General features: G+C 40.7%; 1 protein-coding gene across 1 annotated transcript; it reads right to left on the bottom strand.

Moving 5' to 3' along the window:
* Window positions 1–4,535: 4,535 nt before the first annotated feature.
* LOC120289852 (probable serine/threonine-protein kinase PBL6) lies at window positions 4,536–7,047 on the bottom strand. Its single transcript, XM_039305231.1, has 3 exons — window positions 6,892–7,047; window positions 6,709–6,755; window positions 4,536–5,064 (listed from the first exon to the last, which is right to left on the bottom strand). Exons 1-3 carry the CDS (start codon window positions 7,045–7,047, stop codon window positions 4,536–4,538), a joined length of 732 nt encoding a protein of 243 aa, XP_039161165.1.
* Between the last annotated feature and the right edge of the window lie 12,892 nt (window positions 7,048–19,939).

Below are 19,939 nucleotides of genomic sequence, written 5' to 3'. Positions count from 1 at the left end.
CGCTAATAAGCTGCACTAGGACCGTTTTCAAAAAAAAAAAATGCCTATGAACTACGGTTCTTCTTTAACCCCGAAGCAAAGATATATAACTAGTATTCATTAGGTGGAGCGATAGGTATTTGTGGCGACCTTAGTTGTTTGGGGGTGCCACATATTAAGCTCTGGAACCTCATGAAGGAGTTGACCATTTTAACTTTATGGATAGATCCATACGGTTATATTGAGACAATAAATTTGTAATATTATTTATTAACAATAGAGATCTCAAGGGGTCTAAATATATGGTGGTCAAAAAATTTTACCATAAAAAAACGATACAGAAATGTGACGTTATAATATAACATATTTTCACAGATGATATTGTTGTAGATGTACTAACTAAAGGCCTACGCCCATGTGTATTTGAGCGACATGTCATTAGCATGAGCTTAGGAGCATCATGAGATGTTGTTGTTTAGTAGGAGCTATTTTGGCTTTACTCTGATAAATGTTTCATCTGTGTTCGTTACACTTTATAATGGTTTGATATGTATCAACTTTTGCATTCAACAAAATATTTTTGAATGTGTTGTTATTATGTTGAATACATATTGATAAAGTCTCAAGGTACTGTATAAACCTTGAGTGAAGGCTAGAGGCATCCGATTATTAGCCTTGTGCATATGCCTTGTTATATACATTAAAAAAAAAGGCTAACCGTAAGGACAAGGCATGTGTGGGTTCATTGGAACCATAAAGACATTCTCTAGTGGCATAAATTTTTTGTGACACTTAAGGTGAGAGAATTATGACTGACAAATGGGATCTCTCTATGAGAGATGTTATCCATTTGCCACACTACCATATTGAACCTATATCAATAAAGTTGAGAGCACTCGTGACCATGGAAGGCTCTGTGTCTATACATGCAGTTACCGCCATGATTCAGTGTTTGAGACTTTATGGGATATGATTGACTATTAAGAATTATCTTTAGACCAAGGTGCGCACATACAGTACAATTTCAATTAATATAGCCCACATGGGAGAATGTAAGAGTATTCTTGATGTGGGCTACATTAATTGATATTATAATTTATTGTTTTACGGTTATTGTAAAACGAGGTTGGTCTAAAGTGAGATAGAATGTTTCTTAATTAGTCTAATATGGAGTTGGCTGGTGTGGGCCGAGTTGAGCCTGGCCCGTAATGAGGGGGGGCCTGGCTGGAAACTTTATAAATAATGTTCAAGTCTCTCCTCTAACCATAATTCTCACGTGTATCTTCACATAAGGAGCGTTAACCTAACACTAAAGGGTGAGGTGGCTGTCTTATTAAGCCAGTGACACGGAGGGCAATATAGGAGAAGGACTTGCGCGTGGAATATTAGTTTTCCGCTTCTGCTTCAAGAACGATGAATCTCAAAACAGGTGCGTTAATCTTTCTACTCTATCATGCATGTTCTTGTTCTGGTTATGGAGATCTTGAGATTGAGCAATTTGCATCTAACAAAAACATGCAGGAGAGCTCCGGAGGATGGAATTACCACAATCATAAATGAACAAAAGAGAAGCACAAACAATTTCAAGTGCAATCTAGCATAAGCCCTTTCGGGATAGTCTTCCCCATGCACAAGTTTCAAGTGCAGTCTAGATTAGCAGCCCTTTTAGGTCCTGCACATATTTATGCGAACATAATGTCCAGAAGATAAATTGGATTATAATATTTCCAAATTTGACTCCAGAAAGGCCGACTACAAGAACAGCAACAACAGCGATAACAACTAAGCGGGCTAAGTAGGATTGGGCAAATGAGTAATTTTTTACTCCATTGCACTCGATAAGTCAAAGAGCAATAAGACTACAGTACCATTTTCTTTCACATGTCAGTCCTCAGCTTATTACTTATTCCAAATTAAAAGCATCCTCACCTTATGTGAAGATGAAAATTGCAATTTCAATCTCAAGAAGGAAAGAAATTACGTGAAACACGTTTGGCAGCAATTTTGGCTTAAACATCTCAGTTCTAGCGAGTCAACTTGGAAGCTCAATGGCTCTGAATAGAGATATTAGCATTAGCGATAAAACTAGAGATGCAATGAACTGTAATCCCTTAAAATGTATAATCGACATAAAAACAGAACGTATTTACCTCATCTGCAACTCAAGTGGTTGCGCATGCCAAACATATCTCTGGAAACTCAATATATAGAAATGAAGCAGGTTCGGTCAACTGCATAATCAATTTCATGCCGAAGTGAAGACTATGACCTACCATTGAACTTTCAGTGCCACCATTGACTAATAACAAATAAAGCATGAAGCGTTCACATGCCCTGAAAATTATATTTTCCGCAAGAAGCATCCACATCTATAAGTGCACATTAGCACAAAGGCATGATACGGCAAGCCCAGCATCATCTCTTTCTTAGATAAAAAGGGTAAATCTTCGAATTCCAACGAGGCTAAGAACTAGTGTTTCCAAAATCAGTTTGATATTTTAGGAACTACTTGATAAAGTCAATGAACCAAGATCTATCTACGAAAAATTAAAGACTCCAAGTATTATATAACTTCTATTCAGCAAAAAAAAAAAAAAAAAATGAGGACTCTTAAGGGGAGAAGAATTGGGCGCACACGGCATCACTTGAGCAATAAATGGCAGGCAGGGTAATGCGTCAAAATCAAATTGTACATTGTCGTAAATCGAACTTGACAACCATCATAAACCTACACAAGTTGTCGTAATCACGAAATATACAACACAACATTTTGCTCTTGTTATTGACTGCTATGAAGCATGGACACGTTCGGGAACCTTTCGTGTTGTGTCGGACACGTGTCGGCGTGTCCGACACGCCGGACACGCTGAGACACGTGGTCAACACGTGTCGGAAAATCCGATATGTGGTCAACTCTTCTCAACACGCTCCGACTTGCGAGTCCAGAATCACAAGAGGCTGGGTTTCTAGAGCGAGTCTACAAGCGTGAAGGGAGAGTGAATCATTGTAGAAGGCGATGGAGGGTGGAGACGAGGGCGAGGGAGAGGAAGCGAGGCTGCGGAGGCGAGGCTGCAGCGCTGAGGCCACGATGGTGAGGCCGCAACGGTGAGAGAGGGTTGGAGGAAGAGAGAACCAGGCGATCGAGATGACCACGACGAAGGACCAGAGACAAGGCTACGATCGCAAAAGAGGGAGGACTAGAGGCAAGGCAGCGAGCAACTGCAATAAGGCGACCAAGGGAGTGGCCAGTGTCTTCCGAGAGCTTTCAAGGTTGCTCTTTTTGTTTTAGGAAGAAGGGTGGAAAAAAGAAAAGAATGGGGATGCCGTGCAGGGAGGAGGAGCATAGAAGGATGAGGAGGAGGCTACGGTTTAGGTTTCCAAGGAAGGGCAGAAAAAAAAAAATACATATATATATATGGGTGGTGCCGTGGAGGAGGAGGCAACTAGGTTTGGGTTTCCAAAGATGGCAGAAAAAAATTAAAAAATGAGGTGCCGTGCAAGGAGGAGGCACCTAGGAGGAATAGTAGGCAGCTAGTGTTTTGGTTTTCAAGGAAGAATAGGAAAAAAAAATTAAAAATGATGGTGCCATGAAGAGCAAAAAAAATAAAAATAAATGGGATGCCTGTCTGATTGGGCAGGATTTGTCTTTTTTTTCTTTTCTTTTTCGGAGGGAGAGGGTGGAGGGTGATTTCAAGAAAGAAAAAAGATTAATAATGTAGAATAATAATAAATTATGATCACCGTAAAAGGTTATAAATTTATTTAAATAAGTTGACTCTACTCTTTATTTTTGAAATAATCATGTGTATATAAAAATATTTATTTATTATATAACGTGTTCCAACGTATCGGAATTATTTATTTTTTGAGAAATGATGTGCCGGCGTGTCATGTCCTGTCGTGTTGCATGTCGGATGTCCGTGTCAATACTACATATGTTGACTGAATGTCTTTAGCCAACTCATCCTCATTGTAATTACAATGACTCCAAAACTACAACGTATTGTTTTTGGCTACGGCCAGCCGTCAGCGATCGAAGGCAAATCATCTGGACAAGGAAAACCAACTTATGACTTTTTTTTTCTTTTTTTGGCCATTCTAAACTTTTGTACTGTGACATACTTTCGGAAGTCCAATTTTACCACGTTTGCTCTCCGAGACTATAAATTTTCAAAGATTATGGTGTGCATCGCCAGTAATTAAGAAAATGTAATATACATTCCTAGTGATGACGGATCGTCATGTGGATTTGTAAATGCTAATACTTACAATGTAGATTCACTTTTATGACGTCCTATTCATTGGATATGATGAGCCGTCCTAAACCTCCAAAAAGCATAGCGTTGCATTCCAAAATCCAGATGCCATCTGTTTGCCTATGCAAGTTCTAGTAATTTTTTTTATCGGAAAAGATAATATATTGATATTGTACTTCACGTAGGAAAATAGGAACAACCCTTAACTAGGGCTTCATTACAAAGCATGTCCATCATGACTTGAGGAGGAGAGATGATCCAATTAGGAGAAATAGACCCTCTTCCGTGGGCCTTGGCGGCCTAGTCGACTAGGGCATTTGCTTCCCGACAGCAGTGCTTCACGTTGAGGTTGTGGAAGCTTTGTAGGAGTTCTGCACTTTCGGCAAAGAGGGCTTGGCACTCCCACGGCGGCAGACGGCACCGATTGAGGGTTTCCACAAGAATGATGCTGCCGGACTCCAACACCAAGTGAGATTCTGTTAGATGTTGCTGTAACAGATCCTTTAGAGTGTATAATAAAGCTTGGATCTCCATCTCGAGAGCAGAGGATGCTGAGACAGTGCGGGTGACTCCTCCGATCAAGCTGCCCGTGTGATCGCGAGCAATGCTTGCTATGGCGCCCATTTGATTTGCTGTGGGGAAAGCTCCGTCCACATTAATCTTCACCATGCCTTGCTGCGGTGGAAGCCATGTCCGATTAGGGTTTAGCCAAGCGGATCGAGTTGTCGATTCCTGCTGTTGAGTATTGATCTGGAGGTTAGCCAGGGTGAAAGCTGTTTCAACGATCTGGTCTGGGGATATGCGTTGGCGGCGAAACGCGAAGAGTGGCCTGGTGAAGAGAGTTTCATTTATGCTCCAAAGGATAACATCAAAGCCCACAGCACGAGCCTTAGAACAAACTAGATCTCAAAGGCTTTGCAGTGGGTTGGCTAAGCAAAACTGGGAAAGGGCTTTAACTCTCCAGACTTTAGCGATCCGGTCCACAATTCTATTCATGGCCACGAATTTCTTTTATGACCGTTAAATTAGGCATGTATGTACAAGGACCAGTCCATTAGCACGTCCATACAGCAAATCCATACAGCAAAGTGTAGTCCAAGAAATTATTCTGGCTATTCGTGTGGACAAGAACTTCTAATCGGCGGTTAGTTTACAGCAGAATGTCACGTCTCGCCACGAGCACGGTTGGTTCACCAAAGCCCTTGTGTGGCCTCGGATATGAGTCGTGGGGAAAAGGCTTCCCAGGAGAATTTAGTCAGTCCTTGGTCCTAGGACCCCTAGACCCTACAATGTGTGGATTGGTCATTGGTCTTGAAAGTTTAGGGTTGATCCAACCCAGATTAACCTTGTACATAATATATATATATATATATATATATATATATATTATGCTTTTATCTACTCTAAATTCTAGCGCCACCTCCTCTGTTATATTCGTAATTCAATTTGTTATGTAAATTAGAAAGTAGAAAGAAACCCAACCCTAATTTGACCCCCAAAAAATAAAAAATAAAAACTCTTTACTCACCATGGCCTTGCTCGCCTCGCTCACCTTAATCACCGCTCGCCTTGCGACTTGCCTCTTTTCACTTGTCTTGCTTACCTCTATTCACTCACCTCGCCACTTGCATCTATTCCATCGTCTCGCATGTTTGTTTTTATGGTTTGTTACTTTTAGGAAGTGTAAATTTCTGTTGTTATCTTACATTATATTTATGTTTGATATGTATTGTGTTCATAGTTTAGGTACTGAAAATCGCATTGTTGATGGATATGTAATTTCAAATAGTATGTTTGTCATTTTAGGGAATGCAAAAAATGATACAAAAAAATAACTGATTGATCCCAAGTTGACCTTGGAACCGGACCGAATCCATAGGGTTGGTTCAGTCCTCCGTCCCAAGCTTTTGTTTTTATTTATTTATTTATTTATTTGATCGTGCTCGGTCCCAAGCTTAGTAGGGTGGTTCTTGGTTTCAAAAATTGGGGACCAATACTGTGCAGGTCGGTTCCTGGATTAGGTACTGAATTGGTCCAATCCAGACTATGCTCACCTCTAATTAAAGGCTCCCCTTTCATCTAGTGTAATATAGTACTAATTCACACGCAACCTCGAATGACCACGCTTTAATATTGCATCGACGGTTGTTCATTCTTCAAATATGCAGTAATTTGCACGATATGCGAAGGTAACCCTGGTCCAAGCTGGAATTTCGATGCCCATGGCCAGCAATTTACCCCGCATCTTTTGAATTCTGCCCTTTCGGCTAGACCCGGTCACGATGCCACGGGAATTCCCACACGAAGCCGGGCACGGCACCGTAGAAACACTCCTAATTTACTCTTTTTTATTACTAAGTTTGACTGAACACAAGAAAAATCTCCAGGGGATTTGATTTATTATTCTTTCATTTTAGCAAACGCGCCCCCTTCAAAAATATTTTAAAAAAAAAAAGAGCAAAACATCGTTTACCAAAAAACACCCTTCAACACAAGGATACCGTCACTACCCTTTGTTCCCTACACTAGCAATAGTTATTCAGTTAACCTAATACGCACAGCAAATGAAACTAGATCTCCGAAAACTATGGATATGATGTTAATCGAATTTGATTGTGCTTGCAATAGCAGTCCAATTTGATGAATCTAGCCTCACCAATATGGCGGTGCCAAAATCGGAAACATGAGCCTCGTAGTCACCATTTAATAGAACATTGTTGCTGATCAAGTCCCGATGAATTAACGGATAAGAATAGTCATCATGCATATAGGACACTACATTCGCAACTCCTCGGACCCCATTTAACCTCATGTCTCATTGAACTTCTAATGCCTTTTCATCATCGCTCAAAATTTTCCTCAAGCTCCCTCTTTTTCATGTACCTATACAGCAGAAAACAATGCTGGGCATGAGAACAAAATACTAAAGAATTTCACTATATTGCAATGGCGTATATTTTTAACGCTCGAATTTCCCTTTGGAAAGGTATCAAACCAACGTTTTCTATTAGACACGTAATCCAACTACCGTGTTTGTGTCGGTCAAATATGTAAAAGGCGGAGAGTTCTATTTCTTAAATAAGGAGTATTTGACCAAGAGATGCTAGGGCTCTTCACGTTTTTGGTGTAAAGACGGTTGGGTTGTCTTCTCCGTCTTTTATGCCATATATTTATATACTATGCAAGTGTAATATCCGAAGTTTGGACACCGAGTGGCACGTGGACGTGAATTCGAGTCCTAAGCGGTTGTGATGGTTAAGTACACAAATAGGTGACTGAATGAGATGGAAATTAATCTGCATTTTCGATATCCAATTTCCTCTCTAGTTTCAGCCTTTATTAATCTTAACTTCTAGTGGGGAGGGATTTGACCTAGATCTCTCTCTCCCCTCCCGAGTTGTTTTTCCTTTTGTTTCCTCTAGATTTAGATTTGGAAGTTTTGCTCTCTCTTGATCTTAGATTGGAGAGACAATCTTAAATTTGAGAGCTTTTCTCTCCAATTTAATTCTAGATTTAAGAGTTTTAATGAATAAGTGCTCTGCCTCTAGTTTTAATGATGTTCTTAGTAGCTTCAATGTCAAATATGTGCTCATTCAATAGGTTTTTGTCAAAAGCTTAGGTGTCTTACACTTGCTAAAAGGCTCAATCTTCCAGGTGTCAGATTTGAGCTTATTCAACATGTTTATATTATCTCCGCACAGTGATAGTGTCGTGATAACTCTATTTTAGATAGAGTATTTTGCTAATTTAAGCTTGATATTTGCTAATTTTTGATGAATTTTGGGTGAATTTATTTGCTACTCATATAATTTTATTGAATTTTGTAGTAAATAAAGATTTCAGATTCATAAGGGACCATGTGCATCATTTGCAGAATACGCGAGGACCATATGCGTAATTTTTCCATGTGTTTGTGCTGGATTTGCAGATTAGTCCATGTGCCTTAATATCTTCCAAAATATCTCAGCATTTTCCAAAATATTTCAATATCTTTTAAGATATCTGTGGCACCCCCTAAACGGCCCCCGATCCATTGGGGTCACCACAGATCATACTCGCCTTTGCTTTCTCTTGACCTAAAGGTCTATTACTTTGATACCATAGAACTTCAACAAGTCCATAAATCCTGGGGGTTTATATTCTTTCTATAGGTCTCTGCGCAGTTTATATAGCGGAAGCATAACCAACATCTCCCTATTCCATATTCAGAAACAATGCACACCAACTAAACATTTTATAAGTTAAAGTCGAGCACTTTTATTTACATAACTAGATGGACATCATGGGTCGGTACATCAAAATGCCAAGACCTTTCTAAACTCGGCTATTTTCAAAAAGTATCGACTCTCCAACAACCATGTACATAGGCCCATCAGTTTGTGTCGGCGGTCCAAAAATGCTTCATCCGCTGACCATCACTCTCGGTCACACCCAGTCCGGTCTATCAACTGGCGGCGGCGGCAACGGCCCCAGCGTACTCCCATCACGGCGGATGAACACAGTCAGAAACTCCTGGAGCACTGGGCCGGCGGGAGGACCAATGTCAAACATGATCAGTATCCTCACTCAAACAAAAACCAACTCTCGTATCTCAGGATGGTAGTGCTCCAAACACTCACACTCAAGGTCGACTGGAATACCATAGAATGTGCCGGGGGTGACTGGTAGTAGAGGCATATCTTCTAGTCTGAAATGTTAGTCTCCAAACGGGGTGAGTACATGTGACACCCCAAACCACTTAGGGTCGCCACAGGCACCTGACGTTACACCTAATGGACCACTAACTACATCTTTTAGAAGAAGCATCGAAGTTCATAGACTTTATTTTGAACCACCTAGGGTCGCCACAGGCACCTGACGTTACACCTAATGGAACACTAACTACATCTTTTAGAAGAAGCATCGAAGTTCATAGACTTTATTTTTATTTTTTTTGAAAGCGGTCCCAGCGCGACTCATTATTGGAAGCAAAATACAATATCTCCATCTCTCCCTCCAACAACCATGATACAATTGCACACCACTAATCATCATGAGAAAAGACAAAGCCAAGACACTTTATTTACATATTTTCAAGATGGGTTTCCTTGGGTCGGTACATCAAAAGAAAGGCCAGGACATGAAGCCACACTTGGCCATAACCCAAAAAGAAACACTCGACCCACTACGACTAACGTGCAAGATCCCCCATCACTAGTGTCGGCTAACCATCCCAAAAAGTTTCAGCTCCTACTTGACACGCACGGGCCCTCACACCCATCCCGGTGCATCAGGCAGTGGCGGCGGCAACATTCCACGCATCGCTCCGTCTCGACGAACATGGACGGATATGAACTCCTGGACAACAGGGCCCCCAACCAAGCCCACATCATACATAACTAAACAGCGCACTCGGATGAAAGTCAATCCAGGAATGGTGGGACAGTTGATCTCCACACACTCGACCTCTACATCGGAAGGTAGGCCGTAAAATACACCCCGCGTGACAGCAGGGAGCGGCATCCTGCTAATTTGAAATGTTGGTCCCCGAAGGGGTGAGTACAACCACTCAGCAGGTAAAGGAATCCAATAACTACTCATTGCAACATGCAACACAATCACAACATCATACATGTCAATCATGCATCCAAGCATACTTACCTCGAAGCCATGCATATACCATCATACATCTTCATCACAATCATAACACATACATATCATCAGGCCATGAGTGATCATCATCATATCATATCATTTATGCATATCATCATCATATCTTATATACATGTCATCATGCCATAGGTGATCATCATCATATCATGTCATATATGCATATCATCATCATATCATGTCATATATGCATATCATTATCATATCTTATATACATGTCATCATGCCATAGGTGATCATCATCATATCATGTCATATATGCATATCATCATCATATCATCTCATATATGCATGTCATTATCATATCTTATATACATGTCATCATACCATAGGTGATCATCATCATATCATGTCATATATGCATATCATCATCATATCGTGTCATATATGCATATCGTCATCATATCGTGTCATATATGCATATCATCATCATATCATGTCATATATGCATATCATCATGCCATAGGTGATCATCATCATATCATGTCATATATGCATGATTCAATTTCCACTTTTAACTTTCAATTCGATCACCACATCACTCTTTCTCGAGATCATCAATTTCATCCCATACTTTACACTCGCACCCCATCCTGGCATCGCGAGAAAAACCTCCGGCATTCAGCCATTTAAGGCCACCGGGCATTCGGCACCCCCACATTCCGGGCATCTCGCATCCCAACTGGCATCACGAGGCATCCCCTCGGGCAAAGACCTCCGAGGCTTCCGGCACCCAACCATTCCAGGCATCCTGATACTCCTAGGGCCATCCGGCCATGTATCTCTATACATTCCGGGTATCCGGCACCCCCCATCCCGGGCATCCTGATATTCCCAGGGCATTATCATCCGCCACAAACAGATTCCTCATTTATCATTGATCATGTTTACCAATTTAGGTCTCAACTCAGCATGGCACATGATGAATGCCAAATAAAATCACTTTCATCCTTCGATCTACACATGCATTATCAGTCATCATCATACATGCAGCAAGGTACAATCATCCATAAAGATGGAATTCATACAATTTAAAATAGTCCATTTATCATGCCTTTTTTTGAAATTTATTTAAATCCCAGCTTGTACCATTTTCGAAAATATTTAAATTAAATATCCATATGATTCTCAAAAATCATGAAATTAAGGCTAGTGATAGCCAAGACAATAGGGTAATAATTTCATGAAAAACACAAGGCCAATCGAATTCCACACAAAATTATAATTCACACAAATACAACATGTAATTTCGGATAAAAACAGAATGCACAGTTTCCGAAATAATTTGATTAAAATATCCAAACGACTTCCGAAAATTATAAAATTTTATCAGGTTATAGACAAGACACTAAAGTAGATTTTTCATGAAGACTTCTAAGCTAAATTCTTTTTAGATTATTTTCTACAGTCACACGAAGCTTCTGGATCTAACACCGAAACGTCCAGTGCATGTTTCTCCGAAATACTGAGTTTTCACCTACCTATTCTTCTTCGTTTCCTCTGAAATTTGGATATTTTTTACATCAAGAGGTCCCCTACAACTTTCATGAAGAGATCTAAGTCAAAATTCCAGATTATAGTCATCATACGGGTCCATGAAGTCTCGGGTAACCTGTACCGCGTCTCCAGATCTACGGTTTTCAAGAGTAAGTTGATTCACTAGGCTACACTTGTTCATTTTGCTTCAAATTTGAGTATGTTAAACTTCAAGATGTTCTATACAAGTTTCATGAAGAAGTCGAAAAGATATTCTTAGTAAAAATCAACATGCAACCACAAATCCACCGAAAGGTCAGTGAAATCGTTCCAGATCTGGTGTCTCCGTAGGATGAGAGTTTGACCCCTCAAATCTCCATCATTTTGCACCAACTTTTATTATGTTATATTTTAAGATGTTGGCTACAACTTTCATGAAGATATCAAAGTCAAAATCGAACTCAAAACATGCATGCAAGCTCTCACAAGATTCTGGGTCAGGCGGATCTCACGAAAACAGCATGCAAACTCAAGAACAAACCACATTAGCTTCACTTCCTTGCCTCCAAACATCCTAGATTCCGATCACACATGCAAGACATTCATGCAAGAGTAGAAAGCGGATTCCCAACTTGCCTCTAGACCAAACTAGCGACGAGCACACGGCGGCGAACGAGCAGCAACAGGCGGCGACGGACGGACGAACGGCGAGCTTCTTCCTCTCGGCTTCTCCTCTCTCGGCCTCACTCTCTCTCTCTCTCTCTCTCTCTCTCTCTCTCTCTCTCTCTCTCTCTCGCACGGTTCTCTCTCTCACTTGGTCGAATAGCCAACCGGCCACCCTCTCTCTCTCCTCTTCCTTTTATTTCCCCAAATTCTCATCATTAGCTTGCCTCCCCAATGGCCAATGCATGCCATCTCCCTTTTGCCACTTGTCATGATACATGCATGGGCTTTTGGGCTTGGGCTTGGGGCATTTGGGCCGGCACTCCTCCCCCTTTCATGGTCGACGGCAGCCCTACTTGTGGGCTTCAATGGGCCGGCCAACTTGGCCCATTAAAGGTCCACTCTTGGGCCTAAGGCCCAAACCTAAATCAAATCAAATTTTCCCATTTTTCTATTCTTCCTTTAAGAATTTAATTACTAAATTCCACATGGCCAAAAATCTTGTAACATTTTATTTATAGGAATCTAATCTATGAGGTGTATAGCCAAGCATAGATTATTCTCATTAATTTATCCCATAGTCCTAATTTCAAAAAAATTCATGAACACAAGCACATATCACTTAGCCTTAAGAAAACTAATGGCTAAAGCATAAACCATAGGTAATTTCATTACCTAATTATGAGCCTTAATACACCTTAGAGCTTGTCTTGAATTTTTGGGATGCCACAATACAACCACTCAACAGCAAAATATCCATTAAACTATACTATGCAAGCCATCATGATCCAGTTTCATGCAATATAGACAAGACAGGTGTTCAAGGAATGAGTATGCATCTAAACCATATAAATCTTCAATGCAATGACCAATGCAGTTTCAACAAATAAGATGCATCATGTCCAGTCACACAAGTCCCAATCATAGGGCCAAACTGTTATGACACGTCTCATTCCATGCCATACAATATAGTCTCATAACCAGACCACACTCACACTTAGTATAATCATCCATTTTAACATTTAAAAGGGTTTTATCCCTCAAGAGGACCAGTGTTTGCATCCTTCTGAGATTCTGCACCCAACCTGGCGTCATGAAAGCCTCCGGCATCTGGCCACAAGGCCACCGGGCATCCAGAGCGTGTTACGTCACACCTCCGGGCATCTCACACCCCACTTGGCATCACGAGGAACCTTCGGGGTTTGCCACGAAAATGGTTACCCCTGCCATCCGGAATTACGTACTGACATACCACCGGGCATCCCGATGCTCCCGGGGAAAACCTCTGGGGCACTACGGACCCTAGCATCCACAAGGCATCGACTCATTCGATCCTTTGGGCCTCCCGACCCCCAGGGCATCATTGACACGAGGGTCCAACGGTAACAATTAACATCTTAATATCAAAAACACTTTTCGATGCAATGACAAGATGTCCCATGAGTCTTCATCAAACCTCAATATTGCATGATATGCTGAATTCCAATATCATCATGTCAAATAACAACTCAATATTCATTCACCTTTGGGACAAATTGAGCAAATGCGGAACAAAACAGCTCAAACATCACAATGCACAGTTTTAGTAACAATTTCAGAATAACCCCTAAATGAACTCAAAAAATTCTAAAATTTTGATATGTTATAAATAAGACTTAAAGGAAAAAGTTTTATGAACAATACTAAGCCAAAATAGTTAGGTATGAATTGCAACAGGTCGCATAACTCAGCCCAGAATTTATTCCAGAATTTATACTTCCACAGTAAAGTGCTGAACATTGAAATGGACTTATACCACTATATATAAATTTCGAAAAATCTGACTAAAATATATGTTATAGTTTAGACAATTCCCTACCGCTTTCATGAAGAAATCAAGACCAAAATCATACTAGAGATTTCTCAATTTCACAATTCATTTTTTTTTACTCCACTTATCCAAAATCCAGCATCCAACATCCACAACCCAAACATCTCCTAGTCTATCACACTACACTAGATAACAACAGCACAACATGCTATAGGTTAATGGACATTCACTTGCCTCTAGCTCTTTAGCTCAATTGCAAGCAAAACAGGGGCTCGGGGGTCTCGGGCTCGGCTTAACGGCGGCGAAGGCTAGCGGCGTCGACAGCAGCAGCTCGAGCACGGCAGAAGGCGGTCCTTCTCTTCCTTCCTCACGGCTCACACTCGCGCGCCCACTTTTCTCGCTCGAACTCTCTCTGTCTCCACGGTTTTGCTCACTGAATTCTCTCTCACTCACTCAAAATTCTGTTCGGTTCTTCTCTCTCCTCCCCTCAATTTCGAACCCTTTTGTTTCCTTGGTTTGTTGACTCATTAGTCAATTGCATGGGATTTTTCGATGGCAACCAAGACTGAAGACAGGTGGAGAAAGGGTGGCTCTCCCTTGTTTGGTTTCTCCTCCCGCGCTGGCCATCGAATGAAGAGCAACGTGGCTGTTGCTGGCTCTCCCTCGGTCAACAATCTCAAAACTTGTTGACTCCATTTGCCAACCGAATGAAGGGGAAGCTCGGTAGCTTGGGCCAACAATGCGTGGCCGTATGGTCTCCGTGCATGGCCCAATTTCTCCGAAGATTAATCCTTAATCAACGCATTTGCATGGACTAAATCACAGCTTACTTACAAGGCCGCACGGTGTCACAAAAATGAACAAGGATATTAATAGGGTACACAATTGGACGGCCAAATTTAATATAGAAAACATCTTGTCGACACCTTACTTGAAACGGACCTCGCCTCACATGAGTGTATGAAACATTTCCGACAAAACCATAGTTAGTTCAACGCTCGGGCCATTGCTTAAATGCAACGCATCGGTCTAACGATGATAATATAGTCCGACGATGCTTCCGTCACTTAGTCATGGACCATCGTATATCTAAGGATCGTCACAAAATTCCGGATGCCACAATATCTTAATATTTTTCAGAATTTTTTAGTATCTTCCAGAATATTTTATCTTGAAGAAAAAGCCAGGCAAGACCTAATAAGAGGCTGACCTAGGGCAGATTTTTGGAGGCTATATAAATCCCTCTTGTGCCGTGTATTTCAGATTCGGGAGGAGCTTTGGAGTCGCCACCTCTGGAGAAGATTTTAGGTTTTCTTAGTTAACTTTTTATGCTTCTATTTTATTAGTGGAATGGGCACATGTCAAGGAGAGAAGAAGGAGGCAAACTTGAACTTATTTGTGACTCAAATTGGTGAGTTTGTTTTAATTTAGCAATTATGTTCTCTTTAATGTTTGCTGTTAATTAGCTTTAATTATGTTCTAAATTTCTTTTGTTAGAGCTACAATGGATCTTAACCATGATTGATTAATTTTCAAGACTTGTTCATGCAATATAATTGTTTTGATTGTGGTGTTCTCTATCATGATCTTAATGCTTTTAGGTATTTTAAATTCACCTAAAGTTAGTGTGGGTTAACACACCTAACTAGGGTTTATTATACCAAAGTTGGCATGTAATCTAACTTATGGAAATTTCACTAGCACAATTGGGAATTACTTTGTTGCATGACAAGTTAAGAAAACTGATTATGATTTGTTAAGTAAAGTTGCATGCTCTAAAGCTTTGTGATCTTGGTTGATATCTTGATGTTTGCCTTGTTAATTTTCGGTTCTCTTTATATTAGGTTTACTTTGCAATTTTAATCAGCTTTTGAATCCTTTAAGTTTCAGCCCTTTTATATTTTAGTCCTTTAATTGGTTTAGTTCACTTTTCACTTGCCTTTCCAACTTGGTTAGCTTACTCTTTAGATTGATCATCTTCGATAAGTAATTGGATAATTAGAGACAATCTTGGTGGGAACGATACTTACTCATCATTTTATTGCTTGTAGATATTGTGCACTTACAATTCACTTGACATGTTGGGGAGACTGAACCTAGGTGCACACAGCCGAGAAACAAAACCGTAACTACAAATGGAGATCTTGACATGTGTCCATCACTGATGATGATGTGTGATTTAATGATCGGCTACTAATTCTTTTGCTTGGATGCAATCACATATTTGTTCTTAAAGGATGAGCATGTGATTATCTTTGCCGACCATCCTCTAATGACATACCTTGATTTCTGGTTTTTGGTTTGTTTTGAAGCTCTACGGACTTGCTTTGTTATAGTGACTTTTAAGATTTCCTATGGATCTTTTCATGTATCATTTTTGTAATGAATGAAAATTTCTTTTGAAAAGAAAGAGGAAGATAGAAATTAGGTTTCATCAATCTAGGGCCTACCCAACCGATGGTATTTTTACTGCTCCATTGCAACCCTAATCTCCTTCTAATTCACCCGATCTTTTCAGTTTTCTTTGTTCGATCTTCCCCTTTTGAAGTCTTCGACGATGGCGTCTCCAATTAGCCGCTTCTCTCGGTTGGTTTGTTTGTGGACCTGAGTCGGAAACCCCTCTTGAACTACCTATCTTTGATTTTTGAATTTGGACAGTGGATTCCCTCAATGTGGTTTCATTTTAAGAACTATTTGTATGTGGTCACATCTTCTGTACTCGGATAAGGGCAGAAAGTGCGATTCACCTTTGTAAGCAATGGATTTTCAGGAATCCTTTTTTCAATCGGATTACCTCTGTTTCACGGATTGGGTCACGATGTCTGCTTTCTTTCAATCTCCATGTTGATACGACTTTGCTGAACTTTGTACTGCTTGTGTTGTGACTTATGGCTTCAGATAATCAAGATGATTCCTTGCGAATGGCTGCGTTGTGTAAACGTTTGGGGCGACTTGGCCCTGCACTGGAAGTAGAAATTTTGGAAGAGGAACCCCAACCAGAACAATTAGAGGAATGTCATTTATTACTAGTGGGTAAAGTACTCTCTAACTCAGCTATAAACTTATGCCCAAAAAAAAAAAAAACTCAGCTATAAACTTTCAAGCATTCCAGAGTACCTTGAAGCGGATTTGGCGGATGACCCAGGTTGACATTTCCCAGCAAGAGGAAGGCCTATATACAGCAAAATTCCAGTTAGAAACTGAGAAACAGAGGATATTGGAAGGTGGCCCATGGCTATTTTCAAGCCACTTAGTAATTTTCAAAGCATGGATCCCTAACACACCTTTCCATCTCTATGACTTTACCCATTGCGCCTTCTGGGTTCAAGTCTTCGACCTCCCTTTAGAATGGAGCACAGAGTAGGTGATTCGGAAAGCTTTGAAACAGGTTGGTGAAGTTACCGAGTTTAAAGCATTGTTTCATGATGGTTCTACCTTAAAAGCTGGATGGGTCAGAGTAGCAGTAAACCTGGCCGAGCCTCTACAGTCTGGCACACTGATTCGCCTGGATGGGAGAACACTATGGCTTGACTTCCGCTATGAACGGTTGTCTCATTTCTGCTATTCCTATGGGAAGATAGGCCATTTTGCATCATATTGTCCAGTATATCCATTTGAAGAGGCGAAAACGGATGGTAGAGATAAACTAGCTTACAGTCCGTGGCTAAAAGCGAAGGTTGGCGTGCATAGTCCTTACTGGCAAGTATTTTATAATCCCCCGAAGAGTGTTGACACGACTGAAGAATCCGTTCCTGAGACGCCTCTAGCTTTATAGCCAACTGAGCCAGTGTTGACTCAGCAAAATTTAGTTATCACTCTGCCTTTACTTGAAATATCCACCCACATCCGACGAGTAGCAACTTATCAGCATTTTCCCCAACAACGACTATCAATTGAGCAAAGTCTCACCACGGCTATGATCCCTGCAAGTGCAAAATAGAAGGCCATCCTCAATCCATCAATGGGAAACCAGAATTCGAAAAAACAGAAAGGCCCTATGGCTATTCCAAAGTTGGTTTCAGCTAAAAATCCGAAAAGGTACTCCCCATATGATATAAACACTCAGCATTTACTAATTTTGATGATTCTCCATTTTTGGATACACTAGTTATGGAAGTGAATGAGGCAACACAATGGGCGAAGGTGGCTGGCCTTAAACAACCACTGTCGCACAAATGAAGTTAATATGTTGGAACTATCAGGGTTTGGACAATCCCCTAACAGTTCAAGCACTCAAGGCCATGACGGCCAAGGAAAAGCCTGACTTACTATTTTTGATGGAAACCAAGAATCATGAACCGGTTCTCCATAGATTGCAACGCATATTACATTTCAGTAGATCTTTTGTACGCAACCCAGCGGGTCTAGCAGGGGGTTTGGCAGTTTTTTGGAATGAATCTATTTCTTTAGAGATTGAAAAGCATTCGGAGTACCTTTTTTATATGCTCTGTCGTGATTCGATGGATGATAGGCTGACGCAGTTGACCTGTCTTCATGCTCCCTCTTCCTACCACAATCACCAGTTATTTTGGGATAAACTCAGAAGTATCAGCAACACGAATACTCTACCTTAGCTTTGCGCGGGGGACTTCAATGAGATCCTCTATCCCTGGGAAAAAGTAGGTAAACGCCAGTCAAACTGGTATCATTTAAACTCTTTCCGGACTGTTATAAATGGCTGTGCTTTGATGGAATTAGAGAGTAAGGGATGTGCCTTTACCTAGATGAACAATCGCACCGGCGACGAATTAGTTAAGGAACAACTGGACCGTGTTTTGTTTACTATTGATTGGCGACTTCAATATCCTGCTGCGGAGGTATTTGTTTTGCCATCTTTGGGATCAGATCATTTGCCCGCTTCTCTTGTCCACTTCAGCTACACATAAAAAGTGCTGACGCCCTTTCCTCTTTGAAGCTTATTGGCTTCACGATCAAGAGTGTCACGAGGTCATCTACACAGCATGGAACTCAGTTAAGGTAAGCCATTCAGACCTTGTACATAAAATAATAATGCTTTCTCGAGCTTTACAAGTTTGGAGCTGTTCCAAATTTTCTAATGGCCACCTTAAGGTGCAAGCGTTACAACAACATCTTCAAATCATTATAAACCAGCAATATAGTTCTGGAACTGAAACAGAGCAAGTTTCTTCTCTTCGGGATGAGATCAGAAATACATGGCAGCAAGAGGAAAAGTACTAGGCTATGCAATCTCGAATTAATTGCTTGTAATGGGGTGATAAGAACACAAATTTTTTTCATGCAACTACTATTTAGAGACGGCAGCACAACAGGATAGGTATGTTACAAGACGAGAATCATAACTGGGTGCGGGAAACTCAGGCTTTGAAGGATCTAACTACTGCCTATTTTTCACGGTTATATACAACAGGTGGTCCACGCAATTATGCTCCAATTCTGGATCAGTGCCCTCGGGTTATAACAGCTGAAATGAATGATCGGTTAATGAGTCCAATCACTGTTTTAGAGGTGAAACAAGCAGCTTTTCAGCTGGGGAAAATGAAAGCGCTGGATCTAGACGGTTTAAATGGCCTGTTTTATCAATGCCACTGGGATATCATTCAGGATGATTTGACAAACTTAGTGAGGGACTTTTTTAATTCCGGGGTGTTGCCACATGACCTCAACAAGAAGATCATTGCTCTAATACCTAAAACCTGCCACCCTGAAAATCTGGATCAGTTTAGACCCATCAACCTTTGTAACTTTGCATACAAGGTCATATCTAAGCTATTGGCCAATCGCCTAAAACCATGGCTTTGTGACCTTATATTAGAAGAGCAAGCTGCCTTCGTGCAAGGGAGACAAATACAAGATAATGTGTTTATCGTTTAGGAAGCTTTACATCAATTTCACATTAAGGAAAGGAAGAGACACTTCAATGTACTTCTCAAGAAAGATATGCAAAAAGCTTATGACGAAGTTGAATGGGATTTCCTAAAGGATTATCTACTGCAATTGGGATTTGATCCATGATGGGTTCAGCTGATAATGCAATGTATTTCAACAACCTCTTTAAGTGTTCGCTTTAATGGAGAACAGCTTTCATATTTTCGGCCATCAAGAGGAATACGACAAGGTGATCCTA

This window comes from Eucalyptus grandis, chromosome 11 (genome assembly GCF_016545825.1).
Source record: "Eucalyptus grandis isolate ANBG69807.140 chromosome 11, ASM1654582v1, whole genome shotgun sequence".
NCBI classification, from domain to species: Eukaryota; Viridiplantae; Streptophyta; class Magnoliopsida; order Myrtales; family Myrtaceae; genus Eucalyptus; species Eucalyptus grandis.
Note: the sequence above shows the minus strand (reverse complement) of the source record. Positions and strands in the feature narration are given on the sequence as shown.

Bases quoted from the DNA above. Each gene is read 5' to 3' on its own strand.
- LOC120289852 (XM_039305231.1), bottom strand. From the start codon at position 7,047: ATGAGGTTAAATGGGGTCCGAGGAGTTGCGAATGTAGTGTCCTATATG. The intron at 6,756-6,891 runs GTGAGGCTAGAT...TTGCTAGTGTAG, and splicing joins ATTTTGGCACCGCCATATTG to GGAACAAAGGGTAGTGACGG. The intron at 5,065-6,708 runs GTAAACGATGTT...TCTCTTCACCAG, and splicing joins GTGTTGAAGGGTGTTTTTTG to GCCACTCTTCGCGTTTCGCC.